The sequence below is a fragment of the Monodon monoceros genome, unplaced genomic scaffold, assembly GCF_005190385.1.
Source record: "Monodon monoceros isolate NGI ecotype Baffin Bay Population unplaced genomic scaffold, NGI_Narwhal_1 Super_Scaffold_15, whole genome shotgun sequence".
Taxonomy (NCBI): Eukaryota; Metazoa; Chordata; class Mammalia; order Artiodactyla; family Monodontidae; genus Monodon; species Monodon monoceros.
In genome coordinates this window covers 56,044,158-56,071,089 of record NW_021703771.1, presented here as the reverse complement: position 1 = coordinate 56,071,089, position 26,932 = coordinate 56,044,158, and the positions used below count along the sequence as shown (strand labels likewise).

General features: G+C 35.3%; 1 protein-coding gene across 1 annotated transcript in view; it reads right to left on the bottom strand.

The window, feature by feature from the left end:
• Positions 1 to 26,932, bottom strand: part of LAMA2 (laminin subunit alpha 2) — a 448,946-nt gene that overhangs the window by 185,648 nt on the left and 236,366 nt on the right. The window contains exons 19-26 of the mRNA XM_029224020.1: positions 26,554 to 26,660; positions 21,103 to 21,283; positions 18,132 to 18,268; positions 6,820 to 7,056; positions 4,872 to 5,015; positions 2,985 to 3,164; positions 2,690 to 2,878; positions 2,473 to 2,606 (exon numbers count right to left, since the gene is read on the bottom strand). Coding sequence (XP_029079853.1) covers positions 2,473 to 2,606; positions 2,690 to 2,878; positions 2,985 to 3,164; positions 4,872 to 5,015; positions 6,820 to 7,056; positions 18,132 to 18,268; positions 21,103 to 21,283; positions 26,554 to 26,660 — 1,309 coding nt within the window. The remainder of the gene's footprint in view (positions 1 to 2,472; positions 2,607 to 2,689; positions 2,879 to 2,984; positions 3,165 to 4,871; positions 5,016 to 6,819; positions 7,057 to 18,131; positions 18,269 to 21,102; positions 21,284 to 26,553; positions 26,661 to 26,932) is intronic.

Here is a 26,932-nt window from a genome sequence, read left to right as displayed (position 1 = left end):
TAACAAACTCTCTGCTTCTGAGACTATTTAAATTTGTAACTGAATAAAGATGCAGCGTTATGTGTTAACTGCTTTGAGAGGAAGACTCAAACATATCTCTGACCTTTGCCAAAATTCCACTGTCTTACAAAATCAAGTGCTGATACACTGCTTTATTTGTTTTTATCGTTACTAGATGTTCACTCTAGTTTTCATTGAGCCTAGAAAAAGTGAAGTATTTACTTACTGTAGTGTTTAAAAAAAGGAACTCCTAAGCCAAAGGATATTATTTAGTGAGCTATATGAAATAAAGTGATAAGAGAAAGAGACTTATGGGGAAAAAAAGCAACCTTACAGCAAAGAAAGGTGGAATCGGTGTGAGAGAGGCAAAGAAAGCGTAATGAAAAATGCATGACAACACTGTTTCTACCAGATCCACTAACAAAATGTTCTGCGTATGACCAAACTTTTTTACTGAAGCATAGAACAATTTCAAAATAACATATTTTCACACTCACAAAGTCACCTGCTGTCTTCTAGGACATGCAAACCTGCTTTGGCTTCTGTCATCTAATTTACATTTGAAATTCTAAAATAATTAACAGTATAAATGACAAGATATTTTGGTATACGTTTTTTTAAATTATTTCATAATTGGGATTTGGGATTGACATGTACACACTGCTATTATTTAAAATAGATGACCAACAAGGACCTACTGTAAAAAACAAAACAAAGAATCTCCTGTTAGAAATGAGAAATATGAAAAAAAAATCAAAACAATATAGACTTAAAAGTAAATTTTGGTCCTTGATTTGGTCCCTACTTTTGGTACAATCAGAAGAGCAATATGGATCTTCTGCAACAAAGAAAGGATTTTCTGCTACATGTTTAACAGTGTAAACATTTGAAACATGGTATTTTTTTAAGGTATTTTATTTTCTTTATTTTTTAATTTTGTTTTTTTAAACATCTTTATTGGAGTATAACTGCTTTACAATGGTGCTTTTCTGCTTTATAACAAAGTGAATCAGCTATGCATATACATATATCCCCATGTCTCCTCCCTCTTGTATCTCCCTCCCACCCTCCCTATCCCACCCCTCTAGGTGGTCACAGAGCACCGAGCTGATCTCCCTGTGCTATGCGGCTGCTTCCCACTAGCTATCTATTTTACATAGTAGTATATATAAGTCCATGGTAGTATATGTTAAGTCCATGCTGGGACGAAGTGAAACATGGTATTTTGATATTCATTGGTTTGTCAATGAGAGGGTTCATAATTTTGTTTTCTTTTGTTGTCCTGCACTGATCTACTATTTTGTTATAAAAGATTATTTCTAAACATCTATCGATTTCATATTCTTATAGACACAACAGAGAAGCTAATATGCCAGAGAAGTTGAGACTATGTGTATGAACTCAGCTCAACTTTCTGCCTCCATGGCATACATTTAGCTACATCTGTGCAGTTCCTCATTTTATCTCATTAGATAAGTTTTCCCTTATACTTGAGGCACATGACCTCAAGTATACTCATGTATACTCATGATGTTGAAGAATCCTGGCTTCTTCATTGTTTATTTTCTCTTTATTCTATCATTTTAAAATTTATATCTTGCTACTAATTCTTCCCCTTCCCCAGCCCCATGGTATATAAACATGCTTACTTTTCTCTCCGATTAAACAATCCTCCCTTGACTTTTGACATGACCTCATTCCTCCCTTTTTATGATTTTGTTCATGGAGAACAATAGTCTACATTCATAATATTAGGTTCATTGCATCCCATTCATTCCTCAAAACCTTGAGACTATTTCTGCCCCAGAACTTCACTAAAACTGGTATTATGAATGTCACCAGTGTGATCCTAAGTTTCAGTTTCAAAGAGCCTCCTTTTAATTGTCCTCTTTGGGTCATAAGAAAAAACCATACCTACTCCCTTATAGTATTCTCATCCTTTGGCTTTCATGACATTCATTCTTGTTCTTGTTCCGTGTACTTTCCTATTCAATGTGATTCCCAGTCTTTTCACATCATAAGGCACAGGGAAAATGGCAATATAGTATGGCACGCTGGGGTGAACAGATGAGAATGCATATGGTTGGGAGAGACAGGACCAACTTGGCCCTGCCTGGTTCCCCTGACGGTTGAAGGAGGATACCTTCTCAGCAATCTTGCAACCTATTTATAGCACAGCAGTGAATTCTCTCTACCCTGTAGGACATCTTCTCCTGAACTTCTGCCTGACATCTCAAATTCACCATGTCAAAGATCAATTCAATTTTTCCCCTTAATCTTGCTTCTGATTCTGTTTCCCTTTTGGGGGGAATGGCAGTAATTTCCACCAGATGACCTGGACGCCATCCTTGACTAGTCTTCTATCATCACACTCCCAAACCAAACTTTTAAATCTTTCTTGTCTGATGTCTTACTGATCTCTCTTATAGACTCTAGAATAAGAAATTAACTTGGATATTCATTATAGTTTACCTGCTTTGTCTCATGATATTTCCATAGGTAGCCTTGATAAGAATATAATGGATATCATATAGTACATCCAAGAAGTCTTCACGGGTCACGGTTCTACTGATTCGAGGATCATCACCATAATATTTCCATTTTTTCTGTTAACAAGAAAAGAAACCACTTTGCCGAAACCGAGTGCAAATCCATTGGCATCCTGGTACCCAACAAGTAACCACCTTACCTCTGTCATTTCAATTTCATGTCTTGTCAACTGGCCAATTAGAGGAGCAGCCATATGCCTGATGATAATTCTCACATGACTAGGAGTCCCACCTCGAATGATAACTTGTGGGTTATATGTAGAGAAACCTGTCTCTTCCCGAGCCTCAAAATAGATTGTGTACTTGAGTTTGCCCCCATAGGCCATCAACTGATAAAACAGAATGAAGAATGATGAGTTAGATAAATCTCCAAATAGCATTATTCTAAAAACACTTTATTTTGTTCTCATGTGACTTCAAAGTTCTTGTCCTTACCTTCTTTCCTTCAAATTGTTCTGGAAGTTTCCAATAAAAAGGTTCCAAATGGAGATCTTGTCTCACCAGATCCATGTGTGCAACAATCTCTGGATGTTGAAAAATGATGCCTCTGGTAGTTGTGTGCTGCAGCGCCTCGTCCACCAGGGGCAGAATGGTCTGCTCAGGCTTCAGAGTCACCTGCATGGGATCAAAACACAGCAGGGGGCTGAGTTTAAGTCTTTGGAGGCCTCCTTTTAACTTAACCTCCAAAATTTACAAGCAGCTCATGCAACTCAATATCAGAAAAACAAACAACCCAATCCAAAAATGGGCAGAAGACCTAAAGAGACATTTCTCCAAAGAAGACACACAGCTTGCCAACAAACACATGAAAGAATGCTCAACATCACTAATCATTAGAGAAATGCAAATCAAAACTACAATGAGATACTACCTCACACCAGTCAGAATGGCCATCATCAAAAAATCTACAAACAATAAATGCTGGAGAGGGTGTGGAGAAAAGGGAACCCTCTTGCACTGTTGCTGGGAATGTAAATTGATACAGCCACTACGGAGAACAGTATGGAGGTTCCTTAAAAAACTAAAAATAGAATTGCCGTACGACCCATCAATCCCACTACTGGGCATATACCCTGAGAAAACACCACAATGTTCATTGAGGCTCTATTTACAATAGGCAGGACATGGAAGCAACCTAGGTGTCCATCGACAGATGAATGGATAAAGAAGATGTGGCACATATATACAATGGAATATTACTCAGCCATAAAAAGAAATGAAATTGAGTTATTTGTAGTGACGTGGATGGACCTAGAGTCTGTCACACAGAGTGAAGTAAGTCAGAAAGAGAAAAACAAATACCATATGCTAACACATATATATGGAATCTAAAAAAAAAAAAAAGTGGTTCTGAAGAACCTAGGGGCAGGACAGGAATAAAGATGCAGACGTAGAGAATGGATTTGAGGACACAGGGAAGCTGGGACGAAGTGAGAGCGTGGCATGGACTTATATACACTACCAAATGTAAAATAGACAGTGGGAAGCAGCCGCATAGCACAGGGAGATCAGCTCGATGCTCTGTGACCACCTAGACGGGTGGGATAGGGAGGGTGGGAGGGAGATACAAGAGGCAGGAGATATGGGGATATATGTATACGTATAGCTGATTTACTTTGTTATAAAGCAGAAACTAACACACCATTGTAAAGCAGTTATACTCTAATAAAGATGTTAAAGAAAAAGAGTTTTAGACTGCATGTCTATCTGCAGCCCCACCCCCTTCTGATGAAGTGTTCTCATGAGAAACAGAACTCGTGCGCAATGAACAGGTAGGAGAGGGGATAAACCCTTCTGACTTATTTGCATAGTGAAATCCACAACATCTGTGAAAACTGGTCTTTTACACTAACAATAAGTAGAGTTTAAAAGTAGGAAGAGTTAAAGGAAAATTAAGGCAAAAATGAACTTTTTTCCACCCTAAAGAGTGATGATTCTCTAAGCCTGGTTGGACTAAATGCGCAAGTTCTGGTTTTCATTACTGCATGAACACACATCTATCTTCCCGCTCTGGTGCCCTGGCTCCTCAGAGGGCAGCTTCTTCCCATCCCCAAACATAACATTTCCCTCATAATGTTTTCCTTTTTCACTCGGCATCTATTTCCTTATCCGCAATAAATGAACTCTTTTAAAGGCAGGATAAAAACGATATTTACTCCAACTGTCTAATGGCACACGGCCCCCCTACCCGTTCTAAACGTGCGCAGGGGAAAAGGTTACTTAAATGTTTTGCCATTTCCTCCTACCTCTCAGTGCCTGGCTAAAAGACGCCAGCAGGAACTAACATTATACCATTGCATGGCTCAGCAGTTCCTTACTCACCCACGTATGGATCAGTCCTTTTGCTTCAGAGCACTGAGTAGTGGCGCCGAAGCAATAGCAGCTGCTGCAGCCAAGTGGGTTCTTGGCCTCAAGTCCGAATTTGCCAAGCCGGCACCTGTCACAGCGGACGCCTTCCACATTCACCTGAAGAAAGATGAGAGATCCCCAGAGTCCATACGGTGACATGGTGAGAGAAATAAACTCAAGAATGAATAACAGGAGCACATGTTAAAGACAATGAAACAAAAAATAAAAGAATGCTGAATATCAGACTCACGTCCCAAATAGCATATGTAGTTAATCTCTTTGTTAGCATGGCATGGGTCTAAAAAAATGCTTTATTTATAAATGCATGCATTACTAAGGATATTGTATATTGTTTTTTAAATTTAGGCAGCACATTTCCCATTATTCCACTGTGAGGAATATGAAAGAGTCATGAGAATTTTGAAAGCCAAATAAAAACATTGATTCCTGGACAGTGGTGTGATGCAAAGCTGTAAAAAACAGGCAATATGTTAAAATATAGATTTATATAATTATTATTGACTACTGAATATACACACATATAGCATGTATTAAGTATAATGTATAATCATAATTATAATATGTAATAATGCAGCATCATACTTTGTGCTTTGTCTAGGACTTTTAATGGCAGAACCTTCCATTTTCCTAAATTCTCAAGACTCTTAACAATCACTCCCTAGATTTCATCTTTCTGTTTCCTCTGACTCTCTTTGCATAGACTTTTTCTTGTAAAGATATTTCTGATACAGTCTTTACTGCATTTATCCTGGGACTGATTTTCCAGAAATATCTAAGGGAGAAAAAAATCCTTCTTAACCTTTTCTTTTAAAAAAATTTATTTTATTTTTATTTATTTTTGGCTGCGTTGGGTCTTTGTTGCCGCACGTGGGCTTTCTCTAGTTGCGAGTGGGGGCTACTCCTCGTTGCAGTGCGCGGGCTTCTCATTGTGGTGGCTTCTCTTGTTGCAGAGCATGGGCTCTAGGCTTGTGGGCTTCAGTAGTTGTGGCTCATGGGCTCTAGAGCGCAGGCTCAGCAGTTGTGGCACACGGGCTTAGTTGCTCCACGGCATGTGGGATCTTCCTGGACCAGGGCTCGAACCCATGTCCCCTGTGTTGGCAGGCGGATTCTTAACCGCTGCATCACCAGGGAAGCCCTTCTTACGCTTTTTAATTGGCTGTTTTCCTATGTCATTTAACAATATTAATGAGGACTGAAATTTGCATATAGTCAGTTTGTAATGTCACTGCTTATACGTGATGAAGTTTTACTGAACTTTCACAGCAGTAAATCTATTTTTCAGTGTACAGTGATTGCGGATTAATCTGAGGAGAAATTTTTTTTTAAATCAACCTTATCATTTAGCTGTGATTTTCTCTGATGATGCTTAAGAGAACTTTTTCTTCTCTCCCACATTATTCTTGTTGAAGCAAAGTGAATATGTAAACACAAACTGAACTTTACTGTCGAAAATATATCATTTATATGAGCTAGAAAAATATGTTGGGTTTTGGTTGAAAATCAGTTCTTAAAAATCAGTGCTAGGGCTTCCCTGGTGGCGCAGTGGTTGAGAGTCCGCCTGCCGATGCAGGGGACACGGGTTCATGCCCCGGTCCGGGAAGATCCCACATGCCGCGGAGCGGCTGGGCCCGTGAGCCATGGCCGCTGAGCCTGCGTGTCCGGAGCCTGTGCTCCACAATGGGAGAGGCCACAACAGTGAGAGAGGCCCGCGTACCGCAAAAAAAAAAAAAAATCAGTGCTTATCTGTATGCTAGAAAAAAACTGTGTCTGGCAATGAATTTTCATTTGTCTGTCTGTTTGGCCTAATGATGCAGGAATAAATAACTGAATGAAGTTAAAGCTGAGCAATGGAAATAGAACTGAGAAAGGTTTTTCCTTACTGAATTTCGGCAGCACTTACCTTACAAGTACACTGCCCAGTCTTATCAGTACAGGAGCATTTTTTAGTCTCTAAATCACAGGTTGAGTCATCAGTCCCTGGCAGGAAGCAGTCACAGGGATTGCAGTGAGGGTAGCTCCAGTGGCCTCGATTGCACTCTGTACATTTTGCACCAGAGAATTTGGGACGACAGTTGCATTGCCCCGTGTTTATATTGCATTGGAAATCCAAGGATCCCACCGAGCTGCAGTTACAAGGCTATGGAGGAGATAAAAACAGCAATGATTAACATCATTTCATGGGCAATATCTTTAAATTTTAATTCTAATGTTTCTATGCTTCCATTAAGCACATATTAATCATGTGTCTGTTACATGCTTTGTACTGTTCTAGTTCAGTCGCTTGGGAAACATCAGTGAACATAATGTTAAAATTGCTTCCTGCATTTACTAAAATATATGAGTGTCCAGAAACCATAAAGCTATTGAATAAGAAAGAAACTGTGTTTTCTCTGTCTTTGTGGTGAGCAGGAGTTAGGTATAGGTTTTCTTCAAATACTTCTTACTTCAAAGATTGAACTTTAGACAAAGCCATTTTACCTTATCATTTCATTTTTATAGCATTTATTGTATAGAGACATACCTTACAATCTAATGTACATAAATATAAGTAAACACATAAATATAACACAGTGGAATAAGCATGATATAACAGGGAAAATGCAAAATGCTATGAGAACGTATAAAAAGCACCAAACCAGATGTGGGGAAGCCAGGGAGAATTTAGAGGAGAAGTGATATCTAGGATGTTGTGTTTTAGAGTTAGGTTTGCAGAAAAGCCCAATCTGAGGTGCTTTGCTGGTAACCTTTTTTCTTCTTCCTAGATATGCATAGGATTTTCTCTTTATATATGTAAGTTGAAATTTTGCTAGAATTTTTTTTTTTAATGCTCATTCCAAACCTTTTATTTTAAACACTAAAAAAAAAAAGGTAGGGGCTTCCCTACTGGAGCCTGTGCTCCGCAACGGGAGAGGCCACAACAGTGAGAGGCCCGCGTACTGCAAAAAAAAAAAAAAAAAAGGTTTAAGCAATTAAAAAGTGATGAGACCATTAAAAAATTCCTATTGCTAGGGTGATGAGAGGCCCTTGGAAAATTTTAACCTATACAAACAAATAAGACTGGATTAAACACATTCCAGAGTATTGAAGCTATTAAGATTATTAGGCTGTGAAATATGCTGCCAAGGAAGTGCCAGATCCACCACCTCCTGAGACACTTAAAACTCAACTAACAAAACAGTACAAAATGTATTTCTGGGAAAAGGAAACTAGCACAGAAGGGGATCAAGCTACTAATTAAAGATATCTTTTTGTTTTCCTTCTGATATTCATGTTTAAGCAGCTACTTTTTTTTTCTTTTAAGAGGGAGGAGATATGGGGTTATATGTATACATATAGCTGATTCACTTTTTTATAAAGCAGAAACTAATACACCATTGTAAAGCAATTATATTCCAAAAAAGATGTTAAAAATTTTTAAAAACACAAAAAATTTAAAAAATAAAATAAAATGATGCCAAGTTTTGCTAGAATTTTTAAAAGCTTGAGTCTTTTTAAAAATTAATTTACTGGAACATGGTGAGTTCTTTCAGTTTGAGAATAAAACTGTTCTTTAATTCAGTGCTATTTCTTCAAATTTGTTTTTGATTTGTACTTCTGTTCTAATTTATCAATATTCTTCTTCAGGATCACTTATAATTCTTAAAGTACATCATTTTTGTCTGTCTGCCAAATCAATAATATACTACTGTTTTCTGTAGTCGTTTCCCTATTTGCCTCTCAAATTTGTTCTCCATTTTGTCCTTTCCATTCTACACCATGAAAATTCTGTTGTATGCATATACCACCAATACTTATTTTAATTACACTGCTGCATTTTTAGCTTCTTTTCAATAATTTCTTTATCTCATCTCATCAGCAATCTTCAATTGCTGTTCATCCACATGTCTCTTCGTCTCCTATTGCTTAAGGCTCTCTGTTTCTGATTTACAGCTCATAGTTCCTTGCATTTTAATTAAAATTCAAGTGGATTTCTAAATGTTATTTAAGGTCTTGGAATACATCATTTTCACAGATCAGCTGTGCCAGTGATTACTCTGCTGCCTCTGAGCTCTAAACTCACTCCTCCTTGCCCTGCTTTGTGATATTGCAGTTAGACCCTGTGGACACCTCTCCCTGGCCAGGTAGCAGAACATTAGGCTTATTCATTAGAAGGCCATAGTGATGGAAAGACATTTCTCTTCTGGGTTCTGGGTCTTCATTACTATTGCCATCATTATTATTTAATTATTTAGCATGGGAGCCCAGAGGCCCAGAAAGAATTCTAGCTATGCCATCAGGCCACTCTCTCCCCTAGGCTGCTTAGGTCTGCACACAAGCTCTGTCCACAACAGGCTGCTTCTAAGTAGCTCCAGCATACCCATAACCTCCAGCAATGATGGGTAACATCTATAGACCAACACTTGACCACAAACTCTGGCAAGTTTTGTGTATTATTATTATTGTTTGTGTTTTACCACCAGCAGGCTATGCATTCCTGTAGTAGCCACATTCCTTTCAACTATGTCTGAACCTAAGCCTTGTTGGGAGTGGGGGGCAGGGGGATGCCTTCCCCTAGCCCTTGGTTCCTTTATTGTCCAACACCCCTCACCCTGGAAGCAGTAGCTACTCTATTGTACCTACTACTTCAGGACATTTTATATCCCTCTTTTATCCTTTTTACCGGTTAACAATTCTTTATATTCTACTTTCCCTGTGTAAACAACTAGTGTGGTTTCTGTCTCCCAAGTGAGTACCACCTGTCTCTGTGTCTGCGTTTGCCACCATACAGGCTTTGTACTTAGTCTATGACCTCTTTTTGGTGACTTTCTATTAATTATCCTTCTCAGATCTACAGCTCTGTGGCATACTCAAATGTATAACAACTTGCCAAATTTCCAGATCCAAGTCTGGCTGGATCTCACTTTGCATTTCTCACACTTTCATTGCTCAGCTTAATTCTTATACCCACTACTACTAGGGCTATTCCTGCTTCTGCTCCTGCCAGCAGTTTACTTATGGGACAACACTTTCCAGGCCGTGATGTACAATCACCAGCTTTCCATCTATTATCTCTTCCCTGTCGAAATGTTTGGTGAAATATTTTCCCAGATTCTGATATCAAAATATCACCTGGCCTTATTTTTGGTGTCTTTCTGGTTCAGTATTTTTCTGTCTGCACTGCTGTCCAGTAAAAAGGCCTGCAGTAGGGGATGCTCCTAAAAGGTATTTTAAACTCAAAGATCTAAAATGTGATTATGTATTATACTACAAACATGGCTATAGTTTCCAAAGCATAGAACAAACAACCGCCATCCCCCCAAGTAACTCGTCCTTATAGAACATCAGATGTAGAATGAGAATTCAAAATAAGGATGACTGACTTATTCCTTTAAATAATTTTTCCTTGACTCATTTAAACAAAACTGACCATAATCAGAAAGAGAAAATTATATGTTATGGAAACTATAATCATGCAATAACTTTAAAAATTGTTTTATGAGATAGAGATACTTAACTAAAATAGATGTCTTAGACTTTATTAACTAAAATAACTGTCTTTAGACTTTAACTAAAATATGAAATGTCTGCTACAAATTTATTATTATAAAACGAAAGCATTAATACTTAAAGACTAGTCAACAGTACAGATAGACATTGAGACCTTTCCAAATCAGGGAGTTTATTCAGGAAGTTATAGTAGAGAATAAAAGAGACCATTAACCATATGTTTAGACAGTACTATAGCCAACATGAAATGTAAATCATAATTAGATGTAATGTTTGTTTAGCAATAGAAGATTTATGCACTATTCCCCTGCTAGTGAAAGATGGCAGGCTTTGTATTCTAGTTCAATAAAAGCTCAGATGATGTGTGTGCTCACACCTCAGCACAGAGAAATTATCCGTGACACAAAGAAATGAAAGCTATAAATCTCAAATCACTGTTCATTTAGATTATAATCATCCAAGATTTTTAAATAGGAGGATACATGCTTATAAATATTTGTGAGGGCTATATGAATTTTTTTGTAATTATTCATAATTATGAAGTGTCTAGCTATTCAGAAATTTAGATTTTTAACAGTGGTTCAAAGTAATCAAAATATTTCGATCGACTTCAGTCAACATAATGTTTATTCAATGATCAGTAAATATAATGGAATCAAACATACAAATGCTGAAAAATAACTTGGTCTACATTCTATCCTGAGTTACATCCTGAACATTAATAATCAGCTTCAATTTCAGGAGTTTCATTAGAGTTTGGCCACATCATAGGATTTTGTAGATAACATGGAACCCTCTTAAGTTTATGTACAACTTATTCATGAGTCAAGCGATGGGGCAGATGCTTGGATTTGAGGTTGAAAATGCAAAATGTCAGTCATAGAAACTTAAAATGTTGTTCATACTCATCAAAAATCTTTGGAACTCTTGAGAAATTTTTGTTTTGTTTCCAAAAATGTAGCTCTATGGACCTTCAAACTTAATATTGCTATTGGCAATAGAAAAATGAGCATCCTGTCCAGTTTTTAATTTAATCACATGTCTAAATGAAATCATGTATCTGCGCTTCCTTGAACAGTCACCAATACTCTTGTTTTCCTCTAGATCAGTGTATTCTAGACGAATGTATTCAGCTATTTTATCATATATGTAAGAATGGTTACAGAGTCTACATGTGTGCTGACTCAGTAGAAAATAATAGTTTACACCTCTATAGGGTACTACCATGGAGTCAAACAGGCCACACTTGGTCATTATGTTCCAGTATTTCTCAGTCCAATGTGATCAACTGGAATGGCTCTCACTAACATCAAAAATGCCCTTATTTATTGCTCTTAAATTTAATGGACACAGTTCAGCCCTAATCTTACTTGACCTTTGTGTTGCACTAGGCACTAAAGAATATTCCTTCTTTTTAAACAGTCTTAGTTTTTAGAGCACTTACTGGTTTATCTCCTCTCTTTTAATCTGTTAAACTATAAAACTAAAAACAAAACACATACAGAAATAGAAACCAAGAAATAACTGTTTTCAAACATTGGATAACAGGAAGCGAAGGACTGTGATTTTTGAGAGAAGGAAAACAAATGAGTTAGAACATAAAGGCAGTCTAGTCTGCAACCCAAAGAGGGGAAACCCAAATAAAGCCCAAAACTATAGCTGAATTGAGAAACAGCGTAGAGTTTGGAGAAGCTGAGGCAATTAGAATTTATGGAAGACAAGTAGAATATGTGTCCCAAAAGAAGGAAGTTAGAGAGAAAATTCCAGAGATATGCAGAAGGGTTCCCTTGAGTCGTTGGCTAAGTACTGATCTGTGCATGCATGGAATGAATTTCTACATGGTTGGAGAAAAAATAATTGGAAAGTCTGAGGCTGAAAAATTCCTAGGGTCCACAGAAAGCTTGGAATAATTCATATTCCCAATAGCCAGAGTGAACAGATAGTAATGCACTGGGTAGTGTTCTCAATGTATTTAGCACCTTAGTAGTAGGGCTAAGTGATTCCTAGATTAAAGGCTGCTCTGGACCTTCCCTAATAAAATTTAAAAGCAAGCATCAAAAGGATTCAAGTGATCGGTGAGTAACTAACCTGATAGCCAGGATAAAGTTCAACTCTCTTTAAAGGAATACAACAAAATCTAATGTGCAACAATGAAAAAATGTACAACATCTGGCATCCAAATAAAAATCACCAGTCACGCAAAGAAGCAAGAAAATATAGTTCATAACCAGGAAGAAAAATCAACCAGTAAGCATGATCTTGAAATAAAACAAATGATGGAATTAGCAAAAAACTACCTTACAAAAACCAATATTTATAAATATTATAAATAAATATTCTCAAGGATAAATGAAAAATGTGAATATAAGGAGGAGAGAAATGAAAGATATAAAAAGATACAAAAGGGAATTTAAAGATGAAACATACATATTTGAAATGAAAAAAGACTAGCAACTGGATTAACAACAGATTAGATACTACAGAAGAAAAAAAAAATCAGTGAATTTGAACACCTAACAATAGATACTAACAAAAATGAAGAATATAGAAAAAAGAAGAATGAAGGAATAAACAGAATTTCAGTGAGCTGTGGGAAAATATCATGTGGTCCAACACATACATAATGAGTTCCAGAAGGAGACAATGGGGATGAAAAACAAACAAACAAAATTTTAAAGATATAATGGCTGGAAAATTTCCAACTTTGATGAAGTCTGCAATCCCACAGATTCAAGTCCAACTAACCCCCTGAGAAATGAATATAAGGTGACTACAAAAAGACAACATAATCAAATTGCTAAAAAACAGGATTTAGGACTATATACTCAGAAACAATAACTTTGAAAAATGAAGGAAAAGTAGAGACTTGCTGGTAACAAAAATTGAAAGAGTCATTGTCAGCAGACCTGAAATACTAGAAATAATAATAATAATAGAAATTTGGATGTATCCAAAGGAATAAAGAGCACTGGAATTGATATGCATATAGAAAAACAGAAAATAAGTTTTTTCTCCTTTTGAAAAAACAATTGATTATTTAAATCAAAATCATAAGATTATATTGTGGGATATATAATATATAGAAGTAAAATATATGACAACAATAGCATAAAGATAAGAAAGAAAATTAGAGGTTTACCCTTGCAAGTTTCTTATGTTAAATGTAAAGGGTTAAAACATTATTTTAAGGTACATTATGAAAAGTTAAAGATGTATATCCCTAGACAAAGACAAAAATATAAAATAAATAAGTAGAGATAAGAAGTCAAAGTGAATATCAAACGTAATTATAAAAAATTACTCAGTCCAAAGTGAGGTAGAAAAAGAAGAAAAATGAAGGTAAGAGCAGATAGGGCAAATATAAAGCAAATAGCAAAATGTAGACTTAACCCATTCAGACTGATAATTGCATTAAGTGGAAATGATTTAAATACTTGAATTAAGAGGTGGAAGCATTAAGATAAACATTAAACTATTTTTAAAAAGAGATGGAATAAATGATAATGTTTAAAAATGTATACGACCACAAAAACACCAATCAGAAGAAAGACAGAATAGCTATATGAATATGATAAAAAGTACACTTCAGAACAAGGAACATTATCATGGATAAGCAGGGATGCTTCATAATGATAAAGGCGTCAACTTTTCAAAAAGATAGATTCATCTTAAATGAGCATACACCTAATATCACTGCTACAAAATACATGAATCAAAACCCGAGAGAACTGAAAGAAATAGATCACAGGTACAGCTCAACACCCTCAGGTATTGAGAAAACATGCAGACATAAAAATCATTAAAGATAATTGACTTTTATAGAAGATTTTATCCAACGGTGCCAGAACATAACACACCTTGTTTTCAAGGACACATGTTAATCAAAATGGATACGATTCTGAGACAAAAAACAAATCTCTATATATTCAAAAGGACTAAAAAATACAAATTACGTTTTCAGACCAATACGGAACTAGATGACAATAACAGAAAGAGATCTTGAAAACTCCCAAATATTTGCAAATTAAAGAACATACTTTTAAATAATCATTGGATTAAAAATAAAATAAGTAAGAATATTTTAAACAATGAAAATTGAGACACAACATATCAAAATGTATGGGATACAATTAAAGTAGTGCCTGGAAGGAAATTTATAATATGAATTGCTTATATTAGTAAAGAAGAAAGATCTCAAGTCAATAATCTAAGTTTTCACCTTAAGAAACATGAAACGCAAGGGCAAATTAACTTCAAAGTAAGAAAAAAAAAGGGATGTTAAAATAAACCTTTGAAAACATTCCTCCATTCAGTTCATTTAATATGTTATCAAATTTATTGTTTTAAGTTGTTCAGATTATTCCCATATTATTCTTTTAATGTCTATAGGATCTATAGTTATGTCCCCTTCTTTATTCATCATTTTATTTGTTTCTTCTCTCTTTTTTTCTTGATCAATCTTCTTAGAGTATTGTCAACTTTATTAACCTTTCCAAAGAATCAGTTTTGGGCTTCACCGACTTTTTTCTAGAGTATTTTTATTTTCTATTTCATTGATTACGTAAATGCTTCAGAAATTATGTGATGGGAATACTTCCCAATCTATTTCATGAGGCTAGCAGTACTCCAATACCAAAACTGGAAAACAACACTACGAAAAATATAAACCAATATTCCTTATGAATGTAGATCCAACTTTGTAATCCTCAGATAAACCCTGCTTGATCATGGGGAATTATTCTTTTAGAATTATTTTAGATTATGTTTGCTAGCATTTTGTAAATGGTTTTTGGATCTACATTTGAAAATCAATCAATATGATTCACCATATTAAGAGCTTAAAAAGAAAAATCATATGATCATCTCAATAGCTGCAGAAATTCATTTGACAAAATTGAACACACATTCCTGATAAAAGTTCTTAGCAACCTAGGAACATGAGAGACATCCTAAAACTGATAAAGAGCATCTGTAAGTAAAATATAGCTAACATCACTCTTAATTATGTTTTAATTATAAAAGACTGAATGCTTTCTACTTAACATAAGGAATGAGGCAAAGATGTCTGCTCCAACTTCTTCTAGTCAACAATTTACTGCAGTAGGTCAAGAAAATGAAATAAAACTTATATGGATTGGAGAGGAAGAAGTAAAACTCAATTTGCAGAAGACACTATTGTCTAGATAAAAAATCCTAATGAATCTACCAAAAAGCAAGTAAAACTAATAAGCTTAGGAAGATTGCAGTATAGACGGTTAATGTATAAAAATAATTGTATTTTTCTGTTCTAGTAACAAACAATTGGAAACTGAAATAGAACAAATAATAGCATTTGCATCAAAAATATGAAATACAACAGTAAATTTAATGATGCACATGCAAGTCTTGCACACCAAAACCCATAAAATATTGTTGAGGAAAATGATAAAGACTTAACTAAATGGAAAGTTATGCCATGTTCATACACTGGAAGATCTGATGTTCTTAAAATGTCCATTTTTCCCAAATTGACCTGTAGATTTAACATAAGCCCAATGAAAACTTAGCAGGCTTTTTAGAAAGAAATTGGCAAGCTGAGTTGTCAATTTATATGGAAAGGCAAAGGATTCAATGTAACCAAATGGTATGGGAAATGATGAACAAGGTTGGAGAGCTTATACCACCTAATTTCATTCCTTGCTAGAAAGCTACAGTGATCAAGACAGTGTGCTGTCAGCATAAGGATAGACATAAATCAATGAAACAGAATAGAGTCCAGAAATGTGTGAACGCATATATGGTCAGTTTATTTTGACAAAGGAATCAAAGTAATTCAATGGGGAAAATAAGATAGCCTTTTCAACAGTTGGTGTTGGAAAAATTGGACATCCAGAAAAAAAGTGAATTTTGACCTTTACTTTACACCGTATATAAAAATTAATATTGAAAATTGAACATGGACCCAAATTTAAGACATAAAACTGTAAAACTTCTTGAAGAAAACACAGGAGAGATACTTTAGACCTTTAAGAAATATAAATTGACTTCCTAGATGGACCATAAAAAGCATGAACCATGAAAGAAAAAGATAATAAACTAATTTTTATAAAAATTAAAGATACTTAGAGGAATTGAAAAGCAAGTCATATACTAGGAGAAAACAGTTGCAGAACTAGATGTATTAAAGGGCTAGTATCCTGAATATATAAAGAACTCTTTCAACTTATTACTAAGTAAACAAACAACCCCAAATAAAAATAGGCAAAAGATTTAAATAGGCACCCAGAACATATATAACTGACAAAAAACGAAAATTATTCCTAATATCATTGGACAAAAAAAAAAAGAAATGCAAATATATGAATACACACCCAATTGAATGCTTAAAATAAAAAAAAAAAGACTTAGAATCTTGAGTACGGGCAGGGATGTGGAGCGTTCTTGTGAAGAGGAATGAAAATGTGTCTACACACTTGCTTTTGACATTTATACACTAATGGTCACAGCAAAATTATTCATAATAGGACCAAACTGGAAATGACCCAAGTCATGGCATATCATGCAATGAAAACTTATTAAACAAGAAAAAAGAACTACTGATAAAATATAACAGATGGATGAATTACAAAAGCATTATACTAAGTAGAGGAAGCCAAACTAAAAATAATCCCCCAAAACAAACAAAAAAACCCTCCAAACAACAACATGGAATATGACTATATTTATGTGAGTTTGTAGAAATGGCAAAACTACAGTGATAGAATGAAAAGAGTAGTTTCCTGGTGCTGATTGGGGGCGGGGGGGAGGGGAAGTAGACTGCAATGGAGCACAAGGGTTGGTTATACAACTGTAATCATTGATCAAAACTCATCACTTTAAATAGGTGAATTGTATTTTATTTAATTAAAGTCTCACAAAAAGCTGACAAAAAACCCCGAACTCATCACTTTTCCTTTTTGAACTTGCATCTCCTCCTATAATCCCTCTAGCAGTAAATGATACGATCACCTGTTGCAAAGCAAAACCTGGCAGGCATCCCTACGCCTTCTTTTTCTTACCCCCTAAATACATGAGTTCAGCAGGCCATATCAGTCTAGGAGTTCTATAACTTAGCTTGCCGCCTAAATGCTAGTGGATAATTGACTGGGGCCAAAACCTCTGTCAACTCTCACCAACATTTCTGCAAAGGCCTTACAAGCAGCCTTCTACCCTGGTGCTGTATAGATTTCTCTAAATCTGAGTCTGGTCATACCACTTTCTACGGTCCACTCATGAAAAAAAAAAAATGGGTAGTTTTCTAAGCTAAAGGTTGTTTATATGACTCTTCAGAATCCTCTCTCCTACTTCCTGAAAACTGACACCTAGGTATAAGTTGGGAGAAATTCTTATGGATTTTTGGCAAATTCTTTTAATTCGTTCTTAATTTCCTTGTACTTTGCAGATATATTCATTGTGTGTAGGTATGAAGTTACAGATGTTTCCGGTTTCATTTTAGAATTTTTGGTTCTTTTTCCTCCTTTTTTTTTGTAAGTATCATGGATGAAGCTGCATAAATGTACATTTACTTTATCATCTTTCCCACAAGTAAAAGGTAAGATACTGATCAATACCTGCAAGCATGCTATAGTGATAGTTCTGTATTGTTTTGTAATATAATATTGACTTTTGAAATGCCAGACTACTGAGGTCTACCAAAATAGAAATCCTTAAAAGACATTATGAGATGAAATAAAGCAATTCACTCACCTTACAACCAGTGGTAATGCTGTGGCCCCAGGTATTAGGTATACATCTAGAACATTTCTCTCCAATGGTATTGGGTGGGCAAATGCATCGACCAGTCTTTGGGTCACAATTATTACCCAGATGGGAACAGTCACAAGCTTCACAGGTGAAAGGATTAAAAAAGAAAAAAATAATTTGATATAAAGTGTTTGTGTTGTTTTTTTTGCGATTTGTGTCATCTTATTTGGTTAAAGATCCTTGAAAATGACTCACCTCATTCATCTTTTATATTATAGTACAGTGTATTTCAGAGGCGTTGTTCAATAAATATATACTGAATTTCATTTAATAATTTTAAAGGGTAAAACATTTTTGCTTTTCGATTAAGGAGAAAAAGAACCGATGTATTAGATTCCCTGTTAACTGTATTCCCTTATATCTAGATACTATCAAGGTTACAATTCTGTTTCTATATTTAAGTTCATAACTAATGTTTCTGTGCTGTATAGATTAATATTTCCTTCCTGTTGATGACTCAGATTTGCAATAAAAACAATAAGCTTAATAAGCTTCCTAAATTCAGTATATCGTACATTTAATTAAAATGACATCAGGATATTTCAGTTGTGCAAATATTTTTTAAATAGTTGAACTACAGAAATATATTTACATATAAAAATATTTTTTGAGTTTCATTTACCACCTGCGTTATTTCTTTTCAATGGAGTTTTCATTTTCCTAGCTATGACACTATATATGAAGAGTGCAAACATCCCTATCCATTGCGCTTTCTCAAAGAATGCAAAAATAGGATCTGACAGAAAAAAAAAAGATTTGAGAAGATCTTCAAAGCCATTCAAGACAAGGAGTGCATGCCACTTATTAGCTATAGTTGACTCAGTTGCTGAGTATACCTTAGTGCAGCATTTCAAATCAAAAAAGTGAAAGAGAAAAATACCATCAAATACTCAGATTCAAATAGAAGACTAATGTTATGAGAAATCTTTAATTAGTTATATGATGATTAAATCTTTTTAAAAATACATTTAGTTTATTTGATTAAGTTCACTTTTCAAGGGATCACAATTATCATTGCTCACAGCATTCTATCCCGCTGTGAAAAATGTGTAGCACGATGCTTGACATAAATGTTAGCTGCTGTTTTTATTATTGTTGTTGTTGCTAATTTTAAGCCAAAGGATTTATTTTATATATACCCTTTATTAAGAAGAAAAATATTTTCACATTATGTTTAAACTTATGTGCTAAAGAATGTCTTGGGACAGTTACAATCTACTTGCAAGTAGAAATTCTCTAAGTAGTTCTTCAATGGAAGCACAACACTGAATAGGAAGACTTGAGTAATTAGCTAGTTTTCCCTACCGAAACAGAATGTTTATCACAATTGATAATACTAATAAACAAAAATGATGATGAACACTTACATAGCACTTTTAGTGCCAGGCATTTCTCTGAATCTTTTATAGCCATTAACTCAACTAATTCTTACAAAACCCCAGTGAGGTAGATACTATTATTTTCCTGACTTAACAGATGAATTTTGCAGAGGGACAGTGAGGCCAGGTCACTCAGTCAAGGTCATATAACTAGTTGCTGGTGGAGTCACTAAACAAATCCAAGCTCTTTGGTGAGAGTCATGCTCTCAACCGTAATGCTACCCTGCCTGTCCTGTGCTACATTTTTTTCTGTTCTGCTTCTCCAGGTTCGAATGCTACTAAGTTTGCATTTCTAAAATGTTATCACTGTTTCACAATTTAAAATAATTTTTTTTGTATTTATAATTTCTGGTAGTGGATATATTTGAATGTGTAGTGCTTTTTCATCAATTCAGATTCAGTGAAAATGCTAGTGAGAGTTGTGTTTATAAAGAACAGAGTATATTTTAAAATGCAGCTCTATAAAGTTTTTAGTATATACAGATATTGCCTTAGAGATCATACATAGATTCTTAGAGGGTCTGTAATTATAATATTCAGAATAACTTATAATGGCTGAATTTATGATAAAACCTGTATACATCAGAAGTGGTTGAGAATATCTGAAAGGTACTGGCATTTAAAAGAACTTTAAATATTATTCCTGCCACTTCTCACATAAATTTGCTACAGTAGTCAATAACAGTATCTTAAAATCTTGCCATGTATTTATTATGGTGCTGTGAGTGTAAGAGTACCATCAATGTTGCATCAGTGAGTTTAGTAAACAAGGGTAATATTCAACCTAGTGACTGTTGGAATAGGGGTCAATTCCAACTTGGTGGCATAAAATTAAGGCAAATGTTCAATCTTTACTTTCATCTGTAGTGTGCTAATTCCTATTTTCTTCATTCAGGATCTGTAGGAAGGCTGTGGCCGGACATAGGAGGACACTGCTTGAGGGAGCCATGGTTAAAAAACCTGGCTTGCAATTTCTCAGGAACTGACAAATATCTAGAGCCAATCTATTTCTCTCTCAGAACATCACAGTTTTCAAGGCACCTGAAAGTAGATGAAAACATTTCTTTTTTGGTACCAGAGAAAGATATTAACTTCCCTGATCCTTGTACCAATTTTGCAATAGGAAGAGTAAAAGTTGAACTGTATTAGCCTGAGAGTAATGTTTAAACTAAGGTAACACTGGCACCAGAAAAAGTGAACATCTGACTTTCAAGCTGCAGTAGCCTTTGAGCGACTGGCTGAATAGAGGTCACAGAAGGGGAGGGAGACAGCAGAACTGGGACCTGCTGATGGAGTTTTATTGCAAGCACAGTTATTTATAGGGCAGTGTTTCAAACTGCAATGTATTTCATCTAATTTATTTAAAAAAATATATATATGTTAGGTTAAATATTATTTGCATTATATATCAATACTTGCTTGTTGTCAAAGTGTATTTCCCTTAACTTCTGGGAACCTTGTAGAACCAACTGTTCCAAATGCTTAAACACCAAAAGCAGATAATGAATGCATGGAGCTTAGTCTCATTTACAGACCTGTGCATCCTCCTTCTTGAAAGTTGAAATAGCCGTGGGCACAGCGATCACATTTCTTTCCTGTTACTCCGGGCTGGCACCAACACTGACCACTCTCTTCGCAGTCAAATGATTTAGACCCAAAGGAATTGCAGTTGCAGGGAATACACCCCCTTGCTGATTGGAGGCCAAAGGTTTCAGGCTGGCATAGAAGAGGAAAGAGAAAAATTACATTTAAATCAATTAATTCACAATGGCACAAGATGCACGGTAAGATCAGGTGGGAAAAGAGGAGCCTGGGGTTATCCAGGTTCTTCAGTGATGTTATGACAACTGGGCTGTCATTTAATCTAATGGACCTTTTCTATAATGTCCAAGAGAAAAGTTCAATTACTTTGAAATTCTATCGAGATTATTGGAAGAATTAGGGCACTATTATTGTCTGTTATATTTTCACCAGTGTTTCCCTACACCTCTCAAGATTCTAATGGAAATGTGGAAATAAGCGAGGGTGGCATTTCTATTTAATTAAAATTTTTTCTTGTTTTATTCCTAATAATCTGAATTGATTATTTTCAGATCTTATTAAGTCCTTTTACTTGGTAAATATGTTTTCAATATTATTGGCCAGCAGCCTAAAGTTAAAATAAATCTTTTTTTCCCTCTTATATTTGACGTAATTTTTGTCGTATATCCATAAATACTTCTAATCATCACTATAGGGCTCACATTATAAATATAACTCTTAGGTTATGCCTATACTGACAAAATAAGTGGTTTGACTGATATCTAGTTTGTTGGGTTTCATTCTAACGATCAAAACTGATTTGTGAGATCACATATCAAAGCACCAGATTAGGTTGAAAAAGGGAAACTTTCATCCTCTTATGAGTGATTCATATGCATATCTCTTATCTATTTATAACAAATAACCTTCCATGGTCAAGCACTACTAGCTTTGGCTGACTTTCTGGAAATACATGTTATCAGACCTAGAGTGACTATGTTAGAAAATGCTGATGGATTAAAAATCACTCCTACCAGAAAATTGAAAAGCACATATCCACTTAAAGTATGTCAGGGCTGTCTTTTAAATAGAAGTTTGTCATATTATTACGATATTTTTATCTGGAAACTTAGTCTCAGTAATTACTTTTTTGTAAAACTAATTCCTATTTTGGAAAATTAGACTTAATAATTACTTCTTGGAAAAAATAAATCTTGCTATTTAATGTGAGCCACCCAAAGAGAAATGAAGAAGACTCATTATGTATTTTTGCCATTACTGTTAACAATATTAAAAATAAGTCCTAGAAAACAAAATCACACTGAAAATTAGTTTCTTAAAATGACTGTTGCTAGGAATAGTTTTGTTTTTTAAATCTAAAATGGGTTATGTTTGATAATCATTTTAATCTTTATATTTCCTGCTGACTTTATTTTTATTTCTAGTTCTATTTCAGCTTTCACTATATAATTAAAGACGGAAGTGTGCATCACTTCTAACAAATGACCTAACACTTGATTTTGAAGTTAAATTAAGTTATAAGAAAAAATGAAAACATATAGTATTTTTATTCATAAAAAGCAATTCAATGTATCCTTCTAATACGTAATCAGAAATTAAGAAAATGGTTAAAGTACAAGCATGCCCATTACAATATTATTTATCATAGTGAGTAACTGTAGAGGCAGTTAAATGTTCAATATTAGAGAAAAAGTTGAATAAATTAAATTGTGATACATTCATGTCATGAAATATATGCAATCATTAAAATCCTGTTTTGAAGCAGTTTTAATGATATGAATATACGTAGAATATAGCGTTAAGTAAAATTTTAAAAAGCAGAATACAAAATTATGTACACACTATAATTCTAATTACATATCTGTAAAGATACACATACCATTCAGACACACACTGATAGAAACATATATACATAGAAATAAAAGACTAGAACATTATATATTAAAATTTAAAAAAAAGTTGTACTTCGCATTTGTCCTTATTTCCTAAATTTTCTTGACTTAGAATGTGAATTGTAGAGATAGTACTTTACATTCATCTTTATTTCCTAAGTTTGCTTTACTTAGCGTATCTATCTTTAATGCATAAATCAATAAAATATTAAACTTTCAAATCATTAGTTATTTTAAAAATTCCAAAGTTGACTATATGAAGAAATATATGAGAATGTCCCTATCATACTTTTCTAATATTTAACTAATGTAATTTTAAAGCCTAGGTTATACCAAAACAAATACTACAAAATTTCAGTAATAAAATTTTAATAAATTGGTGATCAAAAATTTATTTCACAGACCAGGAAAAACCCTGTAGTAAACAACTTTAAGGAACAAATATTCTTAGTCAGTAATTGAGATTAATGAGGTAAAACATATATGGAAGAAAGTGCCTGCCTAGTCTCAGTGGAGAGTTTGATGAGCTCCCATAAATTATTCTCATTTGGGGTAATAATAAAAACTATCACTTACGTATTGTACTTGCTATGTACCAAGCACTGTTCTAAAGCCCTTTAAAAATATGAATTCATTCAAAATCTCAAGGCAATCCTGGAAGATAGTTATTAGCATCAACTTTTTACAGAGTAGTGAAACTGAGGCATAGAAAGGTCAAGTAATTTGGTTACCAGCTAACCAATTGCGGAGTCAGCCAAATCAACTAGACTGGCTTCAGAGTCTGTGCTCTTAACTCTCACATATACTGCCTCAAAGGAAAAATGGTCTCAGGACAAAACACCACTCCATCATACATCAGTGCTGTAGGATATGTAGGAAAAGGGCATGTATCAGGGTTAAAATTCTGTTAAATTTATATTTTGGAGACATACTGATCAGTTATTGTTCTTTTCTTTCACTTTAAATGTATGCATTTATTTCTGAAAAACATACTCTTTTAAAGCTTTCTTCATTTAATAACAATAGTAATAACAGTAATAATACCTAACATTTACTGAGAACTCTTCAGATGTGTGTCTTATGCACTCTTCTCATGACACCTGGAAACAGCCATGGAGGTGCCTGGATAGATCTCCCTGCAAGAGAGCCTGCAGTGGGAGTGTCGCTGATTGACAAGTCCCAGCTTCCACTCTTTTGGATCTAGTGGAGGAGCTCACAGCAAGTCACGCTTCTCCATGTCAATGACTGGTACACTGAAGTACTAGAATCTTCCTGCCCAATCCAAGATTCCTCCAATGGGCAAATTTTGCTGGGGCACTCCCTACTGGCCAGGCTAAGAATTTGAGATTTGGGCAGAATGCACCCAATGAGACTCTCCTACTCAGTACTTCCTTCCCTCTCTCCTTTCACATGGTCAGACCCGCATTTCAGTAGAAGGCTCCCTGCATACTGCTCTCTCCTCCATCATCCTTCACTGGAGTTTTCCCCCAGTAAATCTCTTGGCATTTGCTCCTTGGAGGATCTGAGCCAACACAAACCCTATGAAGTAGGTCCTACTATAGATGAAAAAGCTGAATTACAGAAAGATTTAAGAAACTCTTTTACAGGTTACAGGCAGTGTTGGAGTTGGGATTTGATCTGAGGCAGTCTGATATCAAAAGTAGTTTTTTTAAAATGTCAATAAAGAGCCAAGAAATAAAACCATAAATTTGTTCTTCTTCCTCCCCGCCTTCCTCCTACTCCATCTTCCTTTTCTATCCCCTACCCTTAGTTCTCCTGAGCTCTGATTCTACACCGGCAAGTCCTGTCTCCTGGTACTTTGCAACTTGGCCTTGGACCTATTCTTCCCTCCTTCCTCCTCTCTTCCTTTCTCCCCTCTCCCTTCCTAACTTCCTTCCTCCCAACATTTGTTTTGTTTTGCCCTGTGAGAAGGGGGACCAAACTTTTGTAGTAGAAGACATGCTAACTTACTTTGTGTATGTTGTACATTTATAGTGTGTGAAAGTGCATTTCTTGTGTTTGCTGTATACGTGAACAAAATTGTAATGTGGAAATGTAACAAAATCATTAATTATGATGAAAGGTCAGCCCAATGTCAGATCAATGGGCTAGATTTTCTTGGCTAGATCTCACTTTCTTTGCTAGATTTCCCTTCATTTATTCATTCGTGTGTTCCCTTCATTTGCTCCAAATGATGCCCGAGGTTCCTTCCCCTTCTAAGATTATAGGTTCCTACCAGTAAATTTTTCTTTGTTTTCTACATATCCATGATCAATTGAAACTTTTATGAACATATGAACTTGAATAGGCTTTAAAAAAGATATTGATTAAAAAAAAGATATCGATAGCTATTTTTTTTTTCGATAGCTATTTTTAAAAGGCAAGACTTCAATCAGGAATTGTCTAGTTTTCGCATTTGCAATTTGCACACTTAGCAACCTTTATTTGGTAAAATGGCACCAGAGCAGGTCAGCAGCAGCACATGGAACACAACATGCTGAGGCACGAGCCATGCAGCGCCTCTGGGATTACCGGAGCTGGGGGTTGATAGGCTCCCCGAGGACATCCACTGGAGCTGCTGACACCCCACCTCTGGGGAGACCCCAGCACTGGCTGCGCTCTCTGTGGCTGCTCCTTCTGTCGGTGCACCTGCCTGTTGAGGGTGCATTGTTTCCCTACGAAGCCTGATTTACAGACACATCTTCCTGTGATATCACACTGTGGTGTCACAGAGCCAGTGGGATTGCAGCCACAGGACACACAGAATCGCTTCTCTGGGTCCCACCACATAGTGGGCTTTAAAGGCCAACAGAAAAATGAAACAAAAACAACAAAAAAAGAGCACATAATGTTATTCAAGAGATAGAAGCAAATGACATTTCCAAACTTCCTACAGACGGCCGGTTTGACACATGAGAAATGCTTGGTTCTGCTTAACAGTGTTTATCACCAAAAAATTACATATATATGTGAAGGAGACAGTGCAAATCCATGTCCTCTTATGGAGGAATCTCAGGTGCTCACCATACTGAAGGCAGGGCAATACGTGCAGGAACAGAGAGCAACATATTTTGATTTTTGTTTCATTTTAGCAAAATGGTATCTAAAAAAAATATATTGATTTACTTCTCTACTGAAAACTTTTGTTGAGTAGAGTGCTCACTGGAACTTTTAACTGATGGAACTAGTACAAAGTGTTTGATAAGAGCAAAGGGTGTGACACTTTTTTTTTCGGCCAAAAACATAAAAGCAAAAGAAAGAATACATGACTCGCCATAGACTAGGATTAAATTTGTATGCTGTTTCAGAAGCATCTGAATTACAGTAAATATTACACACATTTACTACCAAGGAAATACAGGTTGAGGGTCAAATGCTAGTGTATGGTAAATTTTGTTCTATTTTGAAAAAAACATTTCAATGATCACAGTAATTTTATATGTACAATGAGATATTCCTGAACTTGTCTTTCAATATGCTCAGGAGTACGTCAGTGAAAGCCAATGAGAAGTTTGAAGGAAGAAGTAATCATGGTCAGCTCCTACTTCTTACCTTACATTCATCACACTGCCGCCCCTGCACGTTAGGTTTGCATTCACACTGTCCCGTCTGAGCGTGGCAAACCTCAGAAAAGGAGCCGTTGGCATTACAGAGGCAAGCTGCAAAGAGAAGAGAGATCTGTGATTGGGAAAAATGTTCTAATAGTCTTAATAGGTTTGTTAAATAGTAATATCCCCCAGGTGGTAACATTGGCCACAAAGTTTTAGAATAGAATGTTTTCTGATTGCTAGGGGTTCTGTTAAGCATTATATTATTTGATGTTTACACCCACTCTATAAGCTGTAGAGATATTTATGTAAAGCAACAGCATAGTTCCTGGCACATTCATATGCTGTGAAAATACTAATGTCACCATTAGTATTCAAATTCT